The 18,177-nt window shown below is 37.2% G+C and overlaps 1 protein-coding gene across 1 annotated transcript in view; it reads left to right on the forward strand.

Annotated features, from left to right (window-relative positions):
- LOC101736431 (cell adhesion molecule Dscam2) overlaps positions 1 to 18,177 on the forward strand; it is a 137,337-nt gene that overhangs the window by 91,685 nt on the left and 27,475 nt on the right. Inside the window, exons 5-18 of the mRNA XM_012697694.4 lie at positions 336 to 372; positions 3,471 to 3,508; positions 5,285 to 5,382; positions 6,205 to 6,296; positions 8,335 to 8,483; positions 9,178 to 9,268; positions 10,605 to 10,829; positions 11,541 to 11,709; positions 12,445 to 12,580; positions 13,755 to 13,874; positions 14,745 to 14,921; positions 15,443 to 15,587; positions 16,225 to 16,373; positions 17,570 to 17,735. Of these exons, the coding sequence (XP_012553148.3) occupies positions 336 to 372; positions 3,471 to 3,508; positions 5,285 to 5,382; positions 6,205 to 6,296; positions 8,335 to 8,483; positions 9,178 to 9,268; positions 10,605 to 10,829; positions 11,541 to 11,709; positions 12,445 to 12,580; positions 13,755 to 13,874; positions 14,745 to 14,921; positions 15,443 to 15,587; positions 16,225 to 16,373; positions 17,570 to 17,735 (1,792 nt within the window). The remainder of the gene's footprint in view (positions 1 to 335; positions 373 to 3,470; positions 3,509 to 5,284; positions 5,383 to 6,204; positions 6,297 to 8,334; positions 8,484 to 9,177; positions 9,269 to 10,604; positions 10,830 to 11,540; positions 11,710 to 12,444; positions 12,581 to 13,754; positions 13,875 to 14,744; positions 14,922 to 15,442; positions 15,588 to 16,224; positions 16,374 to 17,569; positions 17,736 to 18,177) is intronic.

Below are 18,177 nucleotides of genomic sequence, written 5' to 3' on the forward strand. Positions count from 1 at the left end.
TTCGAAAATTTTACAAAACATATTGCTTCTTTGATGTGTGTGTGTGTTTTTTATTGCTTAGGTGGACGAGCTCACAGCCCACCTGGTGTTAGGTGGTTACTGGAGCCGATAGACATCCACAACGTAAATGCGCCACCCACCTTGAGATATAAGTTTTAAGGTCTCAAATATAGTTACAAAGTCTGCCCCACCCTTCAAACAGGGCAGGGTGGTGGCACCTACCCGTGCGGACTCCCACACTACCACCAGTAAAAATGTTTGTTGACACTGGTCGGAATTCAAAATTAATTAATTTATGTACGAAGATTTTTTTAATTAATTTATGTTCTTTGCAGATGAAGCTCACGGCGTAGGAGTTGGATACAAATTTAGGTTAGTACTGGTTTTTTTTTCTTCCCTCGTTCTTAACATTAAGGATTTTGCAACGTTGTTTGAAGAAGGATATGTCGTAACTCTACCGCCACTGACGATGAAATTGAAGCTACATCTCCTCACTCTATTCCTGCCTAGCAAGACGTTCGCCAAACTTTGAATTCGGATTATTAAATTCCATTTTCGTGCCGAAAATCTCAAGTAGTTCAACGATAGTTTCCTCAAGGGGTCCGCCTCCGGTAAATTGTTCGCAACTAACTAGTATGAAGTCCACTTCATAAGCAAAACTTTTAGAACAGTTGCGCTGCACTGCGTATTACTATTTAAGAAGAATTTACTTATATATTACTACTAGCTGACCCGGCAGACTTTGTAGTGCCTCAATCGATAAATAAAAGACCTAAACTTTTGTATAAAATAAACTTAAAACAAACAAAAGGAATCCGCCAGACGGAGGACAGATCAAAAGAAAAACAAAATTTTTATTTAATTCCGAGCATTTTCATATTTATCTATCTTTTAAACCTTCTCTGGACTTCCACGAATAATTCAAAGCCAAATCGGTCCAGCCGTTCTCGAGTTTTAGCGAAACTAACGAACAGCAATTCATTTTTATATATTACCATAATATTTAAGAATTAAAGAAGGACAATTGAAAAACTGTTTTACAGGGGATGTTTTATTGTTCAAGCAGTTTGGCGAGAATTTTTGTCGTTTTTCCTTTTGCACGTTAACGTGCCCAAGATTTGAAATTTTCTCGTAATTATTTTCTCACGAGTACTTGAATCAAATAAAATACATTGACAAGTATGTTAAACTACTGAAGATCAGATATCCTTTACAAAGTTGTTTTTTTTATTACTTAGATAGGTCAAGATAGGTGCAATTCCACATGACTACGACTGCTTGATGAGTGGACGAGCTCACAGCCCACCTGGTATTAAGTGGTTACTGGAGCCCATGGACATCTACAACGTAAATGCGCCACCCACCTTGAGGTATAAGTTCTAAGATCTCAGTATAGTTACAACGGCTGCTCCACCTTTCAAACCGAAACGCATTACTGCTTCACGGCAGAAATAGGCGGGGCGGTGGTGACCTACCCGCGCGGACTCACAAGACGTCCTACCACCAGTAAATATGTAATAACTAAAAACGTAATTCACACAATTGCGATGCGTTCCACACCGAACTAAGCAACAGTAGCGATTCGTAAATTGTAAATGATTAATGGAATTACCGCGTCGCTGCGAATCGTGTCTGCGCATAATACCCTCAAATTGAATTTACGACTTGACGCGTGCATGTTTATTGCGGGTCGTCGTCGTGCATTGCTTCTGACACTTCGCTATACACACCAGAGTCCAATTGTTGATTCGTATATTATTTTTTTAATTTCCATCAACGATCCTACGGTCTCCTAATGTTCAATGGATTTTTTACTGGTGATAGGACCTCTTATGAGTCCGCACGGATAGGTACCGCCACCCTGCCTATTTCTGCCGTGAAGCAGTAATGCGTTTCGGTTTGAAGGGCATGGCAGCTGTTGTAACTATACTGAGACCTTAGAACTTATACGTCAATGTGGGTGGCGCATTTACGTTGTAGATGTCTATGGGCTCCAGTAACTACTTAACACCAGGTGGGCTGTGAGCTCATCAACTCATCAAAGCAATAAAAAAAAAAAAAAATTGAGGTCCATGGACACCTTCTCGCCCTTCTCCCACATCACGTATGGCCGGCGCAGTATGTGCTCACAGGGATGGACTTTTCTTCTTTTGTTATACCTATACTTTATCATCCGTTTTTGGTTCTATGATTTCTATTTTATTATTTATGTATTTTATGTATAATAAAATATTACAAAAACAAATTAATTTTCAAAAGATATTTTGTACAGTTTGTCTGTAATTTTATTTGCCGGGACTCCATAAATATGGCAGCGTTAATATCATCTCCTTGTTATATACAGAGTTATTAATACGGAACCCAGGTCTGTTATATGCTTATCACGTCAATAGTTCTTGAATAAATCTCAACTAGATTCCGATACATGTTGAAAAGATAGACCAGACTATTCGCACGAAACTTGCTTAACGCAACAATAAAACTGTTATTTCAAAGAAGTTTTTCAATTACTCGCGAGCTGTCTTAGTGTATACTACTTTCTACACATACCTAGTACTAGCCGTACTCGCCCGCTTCGCTGGGCATTTAAAATTAACAGTATTATTTATTGTCATTATTAATATTAGGGAGTCCAACGCTCATGTAAATTAGCCTATCCATAAAGTAGATGTATTTTCTACACAGATACCAAGTTTCAAGTCAATCGGATGCACGGTTCAGTAGTTATAACGGAACATCCGTAGAAACCACTGTAGATTTATATATTAATATAGATTATGAGGACACATTAAAGTGCTTACGTATAAAATGTGAATAACCTTACACTTTTTGAAATATTGATTGGAATGATGTAATAAAAAAAAAGTAACAAACCATGAGATAGGTATGGTTATAAAAAAATTAAAACTGAATCCAACAATAAAATTCATGAAATAAGCTTAAAAATGAATATTACCTAGAGAGACTACGTTTTCGGACAAAAAAATATATTTCAATATCATCTCAAAACAAGTAACGGAGTAATCGGTAAGCGAACTTATGATATACACTTTCTTGAAGTTCGTACTAATCAGCTTCCAAAACGGGGGTGGCTTATCAAAAGCGTTCCAATGTCAACTAATCTCTATAAATAAAAATGAATTGCTGTTCGTTAGTCTCGCTAAAACTCGAGAACGGCTGGACCGATTTGGCTAATTTTGGTCTTGAATTATTTGTGGAAGTCCAGGGAAGGTTTAAAATGTGAGAAAATATAAAAAAGCTCGGAATTATATAAAAACAAACAATTTTGTTTTTCCTTTGATGTGTCCCCTTGATGTGTCTTTTATTTATCAATTGAGGCACTACGAAGTCTGCCAGGTCAGCTAGTTTTCAATAAAATACACGTTTGTAAAAAAAAAACCATCAATATTAATCCTTGGAAATTAAAACTCTGGTAGTTTTGAGCCGTGAACGTATTTTTTGTATTTCAGGTCAATGGCTTCCAACTCATCAACGGTGTTCCATGGAGGTGTGTATTATTTATTAGCCGATATGCTCTTTAAAGGCACTGTTTATCTGATTTAGCCAATTAATATAGTAACTTGAACACTTTAACAACATATTTTCAAATGCATTACAAACAATTGCGTTGATATAACACCTTATAAACCCTTCTGAATAGAACGCAGAATTGTGCATGCCCGAAATAGCCAGCAAGGAACCCGTGGTAGCATATACCTACCCGACCACGATTAGTAATTTACTAATTAGGGTGTAGGAAAATTCATGTCGATGTTAGCATCTTCTTCTTCTTATTAGAAGAAAGATAAAGAAGAAGTTTCAATGATACAGGTATATTGTGTATCCATGTCACTATTTAAATTGACTTATAGTTTAAATCCATATGACGTTATCCACGAGGTAAAATCACTTAAATTGCATATTATAATATATCAATAGGGATTATGAAATGACTTGATAAGTTGGTGAATTTTCATTGTTAAAGAAATAATTGCGTCGATTCGGTGGAAATGTTGTGGTTTTGCGCTAAATTTGCTGTGATTGCATTCTATTGGCAATTGGACAGTAGGTAATAGTGATTGGTATCATAGTTTGAAGATGTGGGGGAAATTCATGGTACCCACCACTATGATGTCTACCGTTATGAAATTACGTAATATCAAGAGAAATTTTTACGCATCTAGAACACCAAATAAAAAATATGTTTAATGGTAGTGAAAAGGAAATTATTTTATTAAAGAAATTCATGATTGATTAGACGCGAAGATTGTCGGGAGAATGTAAATCGTCTTTTAAGCTGCGTAGAATAGTTGATTGTTAGCGACAGGAAAATCTGACAGGAATAGTAATCTTTTGAACCTTTGCATTACGTGAGGTTAGCCTTTTTCAACGTAAATAGGGAGACTAAATCTTCACTCTGTTGATGATTTCATAGAAAGATAACCACTGAAGTATGAAACCTACTATGCAGATAACGCTGTTTGACTATAACCTAAATTGACATAACGCATCTTTAGAATTGCAATGGCTTAATCCAAAATTCTTGATTTTTGGTAAACGCCAAAAATGTAGTTGAAGAATTGTAATTTTTCAGTTTTGATTTCAATACTTTAAGCCTTAAAACACATACCTTAAAACTTATGGTATACGCTTGATTTAAAAGAGACGGAAATTGTTGTTCTTGTTCTTTTATAAATTGACTAGCTGTACCCGTCCGTTTCGCTGGGCATTTAAAATTAACATTATTATTTCTGACCCCACAAAGATTCTCATCATAAACGCTACCGCAACTGGTGTAGGGAGTCCAACGCTCATATAAATATTAGCCTATCCATTAAGTACAGCTTTTTCTACATGGATACCAAGTTTCAAGTCAATCGGATGCATGGTTCAGTAGTTATAACGGAACATCCGTAAAAACCGCTGTAGATTTATATATTAGTATAGATAGAATGCATGTTATAAACATGTCGTCCAAACTATAAAACCCTTTTCTTAAATTTTTTAGTAAGCCACTTCAATTCTAAAGGTGCGGTGTAATATCAAAGTTTCAAGTACGACTAAGTTAAGATTCAATGAACATCATACCAGACTGCATCGTTTTTTTTACTAAAGAAATGAGCAAGATACCGGTGGTCATGCTACCTACATGACTTGATATATGTTACGCAATCCATACTTGTTTATCAGGGTTTGATTGAGATAGAGATAATTTTGTGAGCTTAAGCACACGAGCTCCTACGTGATCATGAAATTGCCCCAGAATTTTCACAACATAATTCAGTTGCAGATGTTCTACGCGTACGAAATAAAAGGGATATTCCTTCGAACATTTTGATGACCCAACATTTCAGTGGACAGATCGTTACGCCCGGTGATGACGTAAGTGAACTTTCAAAGTATCTTTTAATTAACGCCAAAGCTGTTAGCTTCAAAAGCAGTCGAGAATTGTGTCACTAAAAGTATTGGTACATGATTGGTCTCTTCGTGAACTAGTTTATTACAATCAAAGATGGGTTTGCTAGGATATTCACTGTATGCCAAAGGCGCTTTGTTAACGAGATTTCAAGATACTTATGCCCTAGCATTGGGGAATCATTGACGAAGCGTTACGGTCTAAATATTGGATATTACTCCTGAAGGTAAATGGCAATTGGGTCGACCAGATGGTTAACACAACTAAGTTGTCTAAGTCTCATTTGCAGAAGTAAATAGGATAGCTTTCGGAAAATACCGTGGATTGTTCTAGAGCCGAATGGTACCGGACACAAACGGTCTCTAGAAAATACACTGTGGGTGAGCGCATTGATTCCACGATTTTGAGGTAAATTCTGATCTGGTGGAGGGCAGTACATATTGGATTTAGTCTTTCTTTTAAACCGGTGATAATTCACATAAGGTCACCTAAGATTTTCTGTACTATGGGTAACAGATACATATACATTTATATACGTTTTAATATAGACATATATGAATTTTTATTGCCCTTTGAGGCAGACAAGCATACGGCCAACCTGATGGTGATTGGTTACCGTCGCCCATGGACGTCAGCAATACCAGGGGCAGAGCCAAACCGCTGACTACCGTTAAGTACTGTCCACAAGCCTCGTTTGAAAAACAATAATAAATGATAATAGACAAGAAGCAAATAAACCTGTTCTTCATACAATAATGTTGAGGTTGTTTAATGTCACCATTTTTCAGGTAAGCCTTCAGTGTACAGCTACAGCAGAAAGACCACCTAGATTCATTTGGGAAAGGGACGGTGTGACGATCACATCAAATACTGATCAAAGGTATTGCTTTTTTTTTAATCGCTTAGATGGGTGGACGAGCTCACAGCCCACCTGGTGTTAAGTGGTTACTGGAGCCCATAGACATCTACAACGTAAATGCGCCACCCACCTTGAGATAAGTCCTAAGGCCTCAAGTATAGTTACAAAGTCTGCCCCACCTTTCAAACCGAAACGCATTACTGCAGAAATAGCCAGGGTGGTGGTACCTACCCGTCCTGCCACCAGTAATTACGCAAATTATAATTTTGCAGTTTTGACTTTTATTACATGATGTTAATCCTTCATCGTGGAGGTCAATCGTGAACATTTGTTAAGTACGTATTTCATTACAAAAATTGGTACCCGCTTGCGGGATTCGAACACGGGTGCACCGCTACATACGAATGCATTGGACGTCTTATACTTTAGGCCACGACGACTTCAATACGTTTACGGTATCTGCAACGGATGCATCGTTTTAAAACTTTTGCATTTAATTAAGGACGCTCCAATGAGTCCCTTTCTTCTTATATCAACGCCTATTACGAATTTTGAAAACCGGGTCACTGGAAATTGGCATAAATAATCTTTTATAATTGACCATGAGATCCTGCGCATCAAAATATATTTATATATAGTAATTGTTACGCCAATTAATAGTCCTGGACTAATTAGACTAATTATTTAATAGATGGCACTACGTGGGAATGAGGCGCTCGCTCCTGGCCTTTTCATTTTTCATTATTATTAATTTTTTTTTAATTTTAATTTGTTTTTTCTTTTATTGTAAATATTTTTACTTATTTCAAAAAAAGAAAATATTTGAGAAAAAACAAAAAAAAAAGCCCGCTGAGTTTGTTTCGCCGATTCTTCTCAGGACTGTGGCTTTTTTTGGAACCGGTGGTAGAGTTAACATTGTTATTTGTATTTTGACATTCAACAAGTGTATCATACTGACATCTTAGTTGAAATAAATGATTTTGAATTTGAATTTAATAAAGTGTTTATTAAATTCAATGAGTATAATATAAGAAATGAGTAAGAAATGAATAAGAAATGAGTGGACACACAAGGAAGTGTTGGAATAACATTAACAAACGAGATAAATGGTGAACACCTACAAAAATTCCGTACCGATATTCGTTCGATTAATTGGGCTCTAAAAAGTTTCATTACAAATAATAATAATAAAGAACCAAATGATAATAGGTATATAATAATAGGTATATGATAATAGGTATGTGATATATTGTAACGATTTCGATACCAAATGTTTCAAGGCTCTAAACATTTATTAGCAATTAATGAGTGGGTTGTACAGTGAGACCACACTGATAGATACCAGCCAAGTATTCCATACAAATTCTGAACAGATTCCCGGGAATGACTTCCGTGATGAAGATATAAAAACATCGCATTATAAAAATCTGACTGTCCATTACTGAATTACTTATGCAAGAGAGTAACGCATCAGTAAATACCATAATAGATTTCAAACCTCAATCTAATGTCAGCAAAAGAATTAGCATTTCATCTATAGATGTATATTTATGTATAGATATAGATATATATATGTAAACTTCTATACATATAAATAAAATTAGAGTGTCAGTTTGTAATATTGAAATAACCGCTTTTTACTACATGCATATGAATATATATACGGTACACACACCAAAATAACATTTTTTACAATTTTGGTCTGTTTGTCTGTCTGTTTGTTCCGGCTAATATCTGGAAGTTTCATCAAAATCGGTCCAGCCGGATTTTGATGGGACTTTCACTAATAGGTAGCTGATGATATAAAGAGGAACTTAGGCTACTTTTTTTAGACTGGCTTCGTCCCGCGGCGTCACCCGCAGTTATTGTCGTACCGTACCGCGCGCATCATGGCGGGACTCGCCTATCAATAATAAAATTTAATGCTTCCGAAGCGAAGCGAGGGTGGGTCGCTAGTGTGTGATATGTTTGGTGATAGTTTAATATCCAGTCCGCCAAGAGTTCGTTGATCTATATAGTCTAATAAAAAATGTAATTATTCATTCTCATTGCCATTAAGGTACACCCTTGGCCAAATGATGTCTGGAGTCGGAGTGGTGTCACAAGTGAACATCACGCGCTCAAGAGTCGAAGACGGCGGGGTCTACTCTTGCACTGCTTTAGAAGGAGACACGAAGATAACGCATTCAGCTCGTATAGATGTTTACGGTAAGTTTTTATTGCAGACGAACGAGTTACCGATTATGGTCAGCAATCACGAATCTCGTGAGCGTCAGCGTCAGCGCCATTTTTATTTTTATTTTTTTTTATTGCCTTTGTAGGCAGACGAGCATACGGCCCACCTGATGGTGAGTGGTTACCGTCGCCCATGGACTTCAGCAATGCCAAGGGCAGAGCCAAGCCGCTGCCTACCGACTTGCAGCTTGCGACTTGACCTTGGAGTATTGCACGGCGAATCCGTGACAGATCATTGGAAGAAGTGCTTTATGAGCACCGTGGAGAAGTGTTCTGGTCTGTGCTGTTTGGTACTGTGCTGTTTGGTAGTCTGCCTATTTCTTTGAAAGGGCCATGTATCCAGTTTGATGGATTAGATAACCATTCTCATGATTTTTTTTCTATTTTTTTTATGCTTAGATGGGTGGACGAGTTCACGGTCCACTTAGTGTTAAATGGTTACCGGAGTCCATAGACACCTACAACGTAAATGCCACTACCCACCTTGGTATATGAGTTCTAAGGTCTCAGTATAGTTACAATGGCTGCCCACCCATTGTGACTTCTACTTCTACTTTATTTTTCAAGGCGAATGGCGGCGTCAGTCACTTAAGGTCCAACGTTCGAACAGTAGCGGAACGTCATATATTATTGAATTGTTTAATTTAGCCGAAACTCTTTCTTTCAGGACCGCCGTATATTCGGTCTCTACCACCGATAAAAGTACAGAGCGGAGAATCTTTGAAGTTAAGATGTCCCTACTATGGATATCCTATCAGGTTCCACCATTTCTATTTTTCTTATTTTCTTAAATGGGTGAACGAGCTCACCTGGTGGCACTGGAGCTACCGGAGTCCATGGACCACAAGAATGTAAATGCCGCCACCCACCTTAAGACATCAGTTCTAAGATCACAGTTTTAGAGTACAACGAATGTCCCACCCTTCAAACCGAAACGCATTACTGCTTCACGGCAGAAATTGACAATATGGTGGTACCTACCTGTGCGGACTGACAAGACGTCTTACTACCATTAAAAGTTTCGAAATATTCTATCATTTAAATTATAACCTATACAATGTTTAAAACTAAAATAAATTAATCTAACTAAAACTAACTAACTAAGTTAATAAAATAATACATTTTAATAATTATTATTGTACTTTACAGGTTAGGATTTTCCTATGTGTTATGCGTATCGGAAATACAGACGCGCAACATAAAATAGATTCAAATGGACAATATATTAAATGTTGTTACGCGCTGGGATTCGGGATAAACAAAAATTCTACCGAAGCACAGATTGCAACTGTATTAACGTTTAGAACACTTAAAACACTCAATGAACACTTTAAAATTCTCAATTTACTTCCTTAGTTCCTTAGAAGTTCCTTATTACAAAAATATTAATTTTAAGTTCTATTCGAGGTATAAAGAAAATCATTATTCGGGGTATACTTTTTTTATTATGATTTTTTTGTAAATAAAAATAAAAATAAAAACTACTTTACAAAGTTATCAACTTTATTTTATTCACAATGGTTTATAAAAAAATCATAAGAATAATATACAAAGAAACAGCTATTTATATGAATAATAACTGTCATCACGTAGACATCATTAGACACTGTATAGCCAGCATACTAAGACTATACATGAATAATAAAAATCTTACGTTACGGACGTTTTTTCCCGGTTATGGTACCTCTCTGCAACGTTCCATAAGGGACTTCGTTCCAAAAACTAGATAGTTAATATGTATATAAGAATTGGATTAACTTTAACACTAATATGAATAAGCAGAATGTAACTTTTTTTTTTATTGCTTAGATAAGTGGACACAGCCCACCTGGTGTTAAATGGTTACTGGAGCCCATAGACATCTACCACGTAAATGCGCCAACCACCTTGAGATATAAGTTCTAAGATCTCAGTATAGTTACAACGGCTGCCCCACCCTTCAAACAGAAACGCATTACTGCTTCACGGCAGAAATAGCTAGGGTGGTGGTACCTACCCACGCGGACTCACAAGAGGTCCTACAACCAGTAAAAATCAATGTAGTTTAGTGGAAATTATTATTGTTATATCATCGCACGCGTATCAAAATTCCAGCAAACTTGAATGGGAGCATAAAGGCGTGAAACTGAGTTCGACTGCTTTACCACAGCACGTTCGTTACAAACGTACCTTTACCACCGGCAAGAGAAGAAGAAGAAAACGACAGCTATACGAAAGAGATGAAAACGGAGTACTGAATTTACCTAAAGTCGTTAAAGAGGAGAGCGGGGATACATACACTTGTGTCGTGTATAGTCCTTCGGGAGAAATGGCTAGACGGTGAGATTAAAACTGGCTACTGTGACAATTCTGTCTGTGTTCGAATTATTTTGACCGATAAGTAAATTAATATAGTGAGAATTTGTCTGTCCGTTGCATTAATAATGGCATTGATTTTACATAATTTATATATAACTAGAGTTTGAGGTGAAATATTAATATTATATTATTATGCCCATAGGCATTTACGTTGTAGATGTTTATGGGCCCCAGTAACTACTTAAGACCAAGTGGGCTGTGAGCTTGTTCACCTATCTAAGCATAAAAAAAGTCAAAAGCGACACCAAACTTATCTAAGTATAAAAAGAAAACTCATTTTAAAATTACATTTGGCTACATAAAATGCCAGGACATTTCGGATCCTCCCGATCCACTATCGGTTCTTTTAGGGACCTTAAGCACCAGTCACTGTTCTCGTGGAATCTGTCGCTTGCGACGAAGGGCTCGGTGATTAAATTAACCCACGGACACAGCCCACTGAGTTTCTCGCGTTTCTCGAGATTCAGCGAAGCACTGCTTTTGCTAGGGCTACTGCTAGCAAATTCTCTCAGGTTGAGCCCGTGAGCTCATCTACTCGCTCCGTAAATCTAGTATAACTAGTCAAGGTTTCTAGAATAGGTAGAAAAAAAACCATAAAATGCATTTGAATTTTATTGGCTATATACACTTAAAAAAATACGCGTCAACTTCAAAATCACCCTGTATTTACAGATCTTTCGAGATTCAAGTTGTAGAAGCACCTGAATTGGACGAACTAAGGGTCGGATCTGGACTGAAAGAAGGTCAAATAGTACAGATAACATGCAACATTGTCAGTGGAGATCCACCGATCTACTTCTCCTGGCTGAAGGATGGGAAGAAGATACCTCCTAGTTTGAAAGTAAAATTGGATTCTTAACGTCTTATGCTATTTTCATAATTAAGAGCTTTGTGCTATTCATATAATATCCGAAAATCGATCTAAATGTGCAATGTTTTTACTACAAAAGGCATCGGTATTAGCAGGGCCGGATTTAGATTTAATGCCGCTCCTGGGCACCGGAAAAAATCTGCCCCAATACTGAAATTTTACCTAGGCTTATAGTTTATATAGTATTGTATGTTTCAAAATTATAATAACTAAATTATTGCAGAAGTTTGATCATATGTTATGTATTCCAAAAAATAAATAAATATTATTTTTATTTCCAACAATTATAAATTTTGCACTAAAGGTGACTCGTAATTAATTTACATAATAAAAAAAAAACGAATTCAATTCTTTAACTTCAGAAAATGGAAAAATCAATTATTATTTTAAATGTCCAAGGAAATAAATTGATGAAATCATTTTGATTATTAATTTTTACCAATAGTGCCAAAATTATAATTCACAAATAAGGGATGAGTTGAATTTGTTGAATTATCAATTAAACAGAAAATTATTAATTAATAGAATTACTTAATTATATTGAGCAATTTTGATAAGACCAAAAAAAAATATTTCTTTCAAAAATTTGCCGCCCTAAAAAATTTGCGGCCCTGGGCACTTGCCCCGACTGCCCCCAGTGTAAATCCAGCACTGGGTTCAATATTAAAATAACCCACAAAATCAAATAGTTTTAATCTTTCGTAGATCACAGAAAGGAGTTCTGAGCTATTTAGCGTGCTGATTATAAAACGGGTAGCTTTGGAACACTGTGGAAAGTATACGTGCATCGCCACCAATCACGTGGGGAAGGTGAACCAAACCACGGACCTGTACATCAGTGGTGAGCAAATGATTATATCCTTACGATTCTGTTATGGAAATATACTAAAGCTGTCTTTGTACTCATAATAGCAGCGTTTATCGTTTCCTGTTTCATATCCAATGCTGAACCTCTTTCACTAGCTAGTTACATATCGGTTTGATTTGCAGTTTTAAGAGTCTGACTATTCACTATTTAGTATATGCAGTTATGAGTGTCTTACTTCTTTGAGCAACTGATGGTTCCTATCAATCATCTTAGTATATACAGCTAAGAGTGTCTCTTCTTTGAGCAACCAATGTTTCTTATCAATCGTCTGTATTGAAAGTACAAATTTCTTTTAACTTCTATCTTGTGTACCTCCATATTTTGGATATCGTCCCACATTATTTATAGTGGATAAATCGTGTGTCCCATAGGATATTTCTTAATATACAGCTTATATAGAGACGTTGACTTGATGTTTTAAAAACTACTAACAAAACCGTTCAATTGTACCTTAGGTCTAGTCAAATATGAGCTCTAGCAATGCATAAATAGGATAGGATTTCGATTGGATTCCCAACAATTAGTGTCTCTGGAAACAATATGTTTGAATGGCTTGCAATACCATTATACTAAAACACGTTATCTGGTTTCGGGGCTCGGTCTAAGACAAAACTTTGGGTCTACATAGTCCAACATTGAAGAATGTATTGTTACGCGCTGGGGTTCGGGATAAATAAAATTTCACCAAAGTACAACTTGAAAACTGTATTCAACACTTAAAACACTTAAACACTTCACAAACACTTTAAAACACTCAACAGTACTGTAAAACTCTAGTCTCTTGTTCCGCTTTGCTTCAGGTGATCCGTTCGCTGTTTCGCTTCGAGTAGTTCCGATTACTGACTGACTGCGTGCCATCTCTACAACGCTTTTATAGCTGATACCTCATTCCTAGAATTATCGAGAATATTCCACACCACTCTAGTCGTAGTTTCCGCTATCTGTCAATAGATAGCGTTGTAATTCTCAAACATTCTAGATCCTTCTATATTCGTTCGACTATTCGGCGATAGATGGCGTTACTCTTACCGGTGTAACGGTATTTCCTTGAGTTCGTTGATTTTGGAACGTTACATAAACATTTTGCAACATAGATATCAAGAGTATTCACAAATCGTGCTCATTTAGTTTTCTTTTATTATTTCAGTGGCCCCAAAGTGGGTGGACGAGCCAACGAATACATCCTTGCTATTAGGCCAAAGAGGCATGGTCTATTGCAATGCGAATGGATATCCAACCCCGCAAATACATTGGATGAAAAGAGACGGTATGAATTGTTTTAGAACTACTCTCTTTCTCCACTTGACTTTGACTTAAAAGATCTTCATTTGCGCCTAGAGTAGTTTTTGTAGAATTTGAAAGCTATCTAAAGATAGATTAAAGTTATTTAAAGATAATTACAGATATGTAGACATAATTAAAGCTATCTTTAGCTCAACTCGCGAACGGTAATAAGCGGTTTAATCTCGCATTTTTTGTCGTTATATCATTACTGGTGGTAGGACCTCTTGTGAGTCCGCGCAGGTAGATACCACCACTCAGCCTACTTCTGCCGTGAAGCAGTAATGCGTTTCGCTTTGAAAGGTAGGGCAGCCGTTTTAACTATACTTGAGACCTTAGAACTTATATCTCAAGGTGGGTGGCGCACTTCCGTTGTAGATGTCTATGGGCTCCAGTAAACTCTTAATACCAGGTGGGCTGTGAGCTCGTCCACTCATCTAAGCAATAAAAAAAACCAATTTTAATGTTTTCTTGATCACAGATGACTTAAGAGCGACTCCAACAACGGAGGGTACATAATCATAATTTAATGACACTGTAAAACAGTAAGATTTAACAAAAAAGTACTTTTTGTGTTTTTATATGACTTATCAATTTTTATTTTTTTATATTGCTTAGATGGGTAGACGAACTCACAGCCCACCTGGTGTTAAGAGCTTACTGGAGCCCATAGACATCTACAACGTAAATGCGCCACCCACCTTGAAATATAAGTTCTAAGGTCTCAAGTATAGTTACAACGGCTGCCCCACCTTTCAAACTGAAATCTTATCTGGTTATTCGAAACCCCCGATATTAAACAAAACTTTTGAATCATTTTCATCTAATTTTGGTCGTGTTTTATGTAATCTTTCAGCGACCCTTGGTATTTGGAGGCCAGTTTTGGATTTAGCCGGGGGTGGAGTGATCAGCTATCCCAACGGTACTCTAATCATAGAGGTTGTATCTCTGTCAGATGAAGGCCTGTACGCTTGTAATGTGGAGAACGGCGTAGGAGAAGCATTGAATAAGAAATTGTGGATTAGCGTTAACAGTAAGTCTACAGTTGAGTTAAGTTTTGAAGTCGTCGTGGCCTAAAATATAAGACGTCCGGTGCATTCGTATGTAGCGATGCACCGGTGTTCGAATCCCGCAGGCGGGTACCAATTTTTCTAATGAAATACGTACTTAACAAATGTTCACGATTGACTTCCACGGTGAAGAAATAACATCGTGTAGTAAAAATCAAACCCGCAAAATTATAATTTGCGTAATTACTAGTGGTAGGACCTCTTGTGAGTCCACGCGGGTAGGTACCACCGCCTTGCTTATTTCTGCCGTGAAGCAGTAATAATGTGTTTCGGTTTGAAGGGTGGGACAGCCGCTATAACTATACTGAGACCTTAGAACTTATATCTAAAGGTGGGTGGCGCATTTACGTTGTAGATATCTATGGGCTCAAGTAACCGCTTAACACCAGGTGGGCTGTGAGCTCGTCCACCCATCTAAGCAATAAATAAAAAGTAGAGTACTGGTTACATTTTTCCGATTTTATGACCACCGTTTTTTTTTCAGAACCAGTCCACTTTGAATCAATAGGAGCTAATTTGACGACAAAGGCAGGACTTCCGGTGACCATTTCTTGTCGTCCACTCGGAGACAGTCCTATTAGAGTCAAATGGAGTTTGGACGGCAAACCTTTGGATTTTCCATCGTCAAGGTATTCGTTGATGAATTTTTTGTAGATATTTTAGATCACTACGTGAATGATTTTTTTTTACTGGTGGTAGGACCTCTTGTAAGTCCGCGCGGGTAGGTACCACCGCCCTGCCTATTTCTGCCGTGAAGCAGTAATGTGTTTCGGTTTGAAGGGTGGGGCAGCCGTTGTAACTATACTGAGATCTTAGAACTTATATCTCAAGGTGGGTGGCACATTTACGTTGTAGATGTCTATGGGCTCCAGTAACCAGTTGACACCAGGTGGGATGTGAGCTCGTCCAACAAATTAAGCAATAAAAAAATTACGAGACCTTCCTTGAAACATGAGGTTTAAGTCTAACAATTGTATAGAACAACGGCTTTTCTACCCTTCCAACCCTAACGCATTACTGTTTCGCGACAGAAATATGCAGGGCGGTGGTACAGGTGCAGGCTTACAAGACACCTTACTTTTCGGTGGCCCTATTTGCTTATAAAAGTGTAATATTTTATCAAAGTTTCATACCTTTATTCAATACAGAACCAACTGGAATATGAACATCGAAATAGTCCAAGAAAACGCCAACAGATGGCGCTAAATTAAATTTTGTCTAAGGTGACAATTGTGGAAATTTTTCGAAATGCGTTTATTTTTTCAGAATAACAATCTCAGAGACGAATACGCATAATGGGCTGAGCAGTGTCCTAAACATCAATTACGTGGAGAGTCGTGATCGGGGCTACTACGAATGCCGAGCTAGTAATCCTTATGGCGTCGCTGCTTATAATGTGAGGCTTAATATTCTAGGTGAGCTTTTATTTATTACTACTTACATGCCTATTCGGGAACTACAGGATTTAAATAATACTTATAAATTGGGATAAAAATTCAAAGCGTACATCTATATATTAATACGTGAAGCAAAAACTTTGTATCCCTTTTTACGAAAATTGCGCGGATGGAGGAGTGTGAAATTTTCCACACTTATAGAGAATATAGAGAAGAAGTGCACAATGCTAATATTTTTTTAAAATAATGCATAAAAGATACATTAAATCAATAAAGAAAACATTACACACACTACATACCATGTATTTGACGCACACACGCATGCATACTATTTATTATGAAACTTTTGTTCTTGACGTCTGTGGTCAAATTGAGTATAGATTAATTATTGTTTGTCTTTATTAATATTTTTCTACAGTATAGTCTTGGCGTTGAAAATACAATCATAATAGTGTACAAACTTAGTTGAAGCTCAATTAAAAACATCGGACTTTTATTTATTTATTTATACACACACCAACAGCAATACACACAAAACTTTCTTATTACCGCTTCTTTAGTCTACAACTCGTTAAATATACGAATAGTTTGTTAGTATCAGCTGCTAAGTTTTTTTGTGAAGGAAGCATTATCGGTGGCCTGAAAGTCTTTCCAGTTTCATCAAGACAGGAGGGCGAGCAAAGGCTCAGCCAGGAAGGGTTGAATTTGCTGTAAATTATTTCTCATCATCATCATCATCATCATCGTCATCCACACTTGTCCATTGCTGAACTTGGTTCTCTCGTAATTTGCGCCACTGAGCCCAGATATCAACTATTAACCACTTCCTATAAATTATTCGATGATCATAAAACGAAATAAACAAGGACGAGGTAGCGGCCTGATTTTTATGATGCTTTAAAGACAGGTGAGGACCCCGTGGTCGATCTTGTATTAAGCAGCCTCAAGACCTTAATGACGACTTTGAAAATCTCGAGTCAAGAGTTCGGTTCTTCTTCTCATTCCTGTCGGAGTGGTTGTGGCTACTTATGTCTTATTGCTTGTTTGCGGCTTTCGCGAGGCTTCCCCATCTCTCTCTATTTGTGGCGGTATGTGTACATTCAGTAAGGGAACACTTAGTAGATGACTTAATCAAGTCTGTCCACCTTCTGGATGATCGATCGTGAGAGCTTTGACCGTCCACTCAAGAGTTCGATACCTGTGATATTTTTCAGAGCCACCGTCGTCTCCGGTGGAATTGCAATTAGATCACGTGTCTGGTAGCACAGCCAAATTGTCTTGGAGGGACACGATCATTGCGCACGTGGAGTACTACACTGTCCAGTTTACTAACAACGACTTCATGATGTGGGATTCAGCTAAGACCGTCAATGTTACCAGGTATTCGTTGTTCAGTTTTGAATTATTCAATCAGCTAAAACTGGGTACTGGTTTCGAAATCGACTACCCAAAATCAATATTCAGCAATTTACTGGAGCCCATAGACATCTGCAACGTAAAAGCCACCATCCACTTTGAGACAAGATTTCTAAGGTATTGATTTTAACAGTACAACGTCTGTCTCGATAATTTAATAATTTATTCCAGCTCAAAAAGGCTGTTGTATATGCGAAGGATAATTCTAAGATTTGTCTCAAATCGGCACTGATATTGAAGTTGTGATGACTATATCACTTTTAAAAAGTTCCAGATTTGAGAACTAGTTGTGTCTTCAACATAAAGTCTCTGAGTTGCCCTTGGTATTCTGGCATTTTGACGTTCAATTAACGGAAGATGATCAAGCTATTGTGTCATGTACTCATGGAAACACAAATAATTTACA

This window comes from Bombyx mori, chromosome 28 (genome assembly GCF_030269925.1).
Source record: "Bombyx mori chromosome 28, ASM3026992v2".
NCBI classification, from domain to species: Eukaryota; Metazoa; Arthropoda; class Insecta; order Lepidoptera; family Bombycidae; genus Bombyx; species Bombyx mori.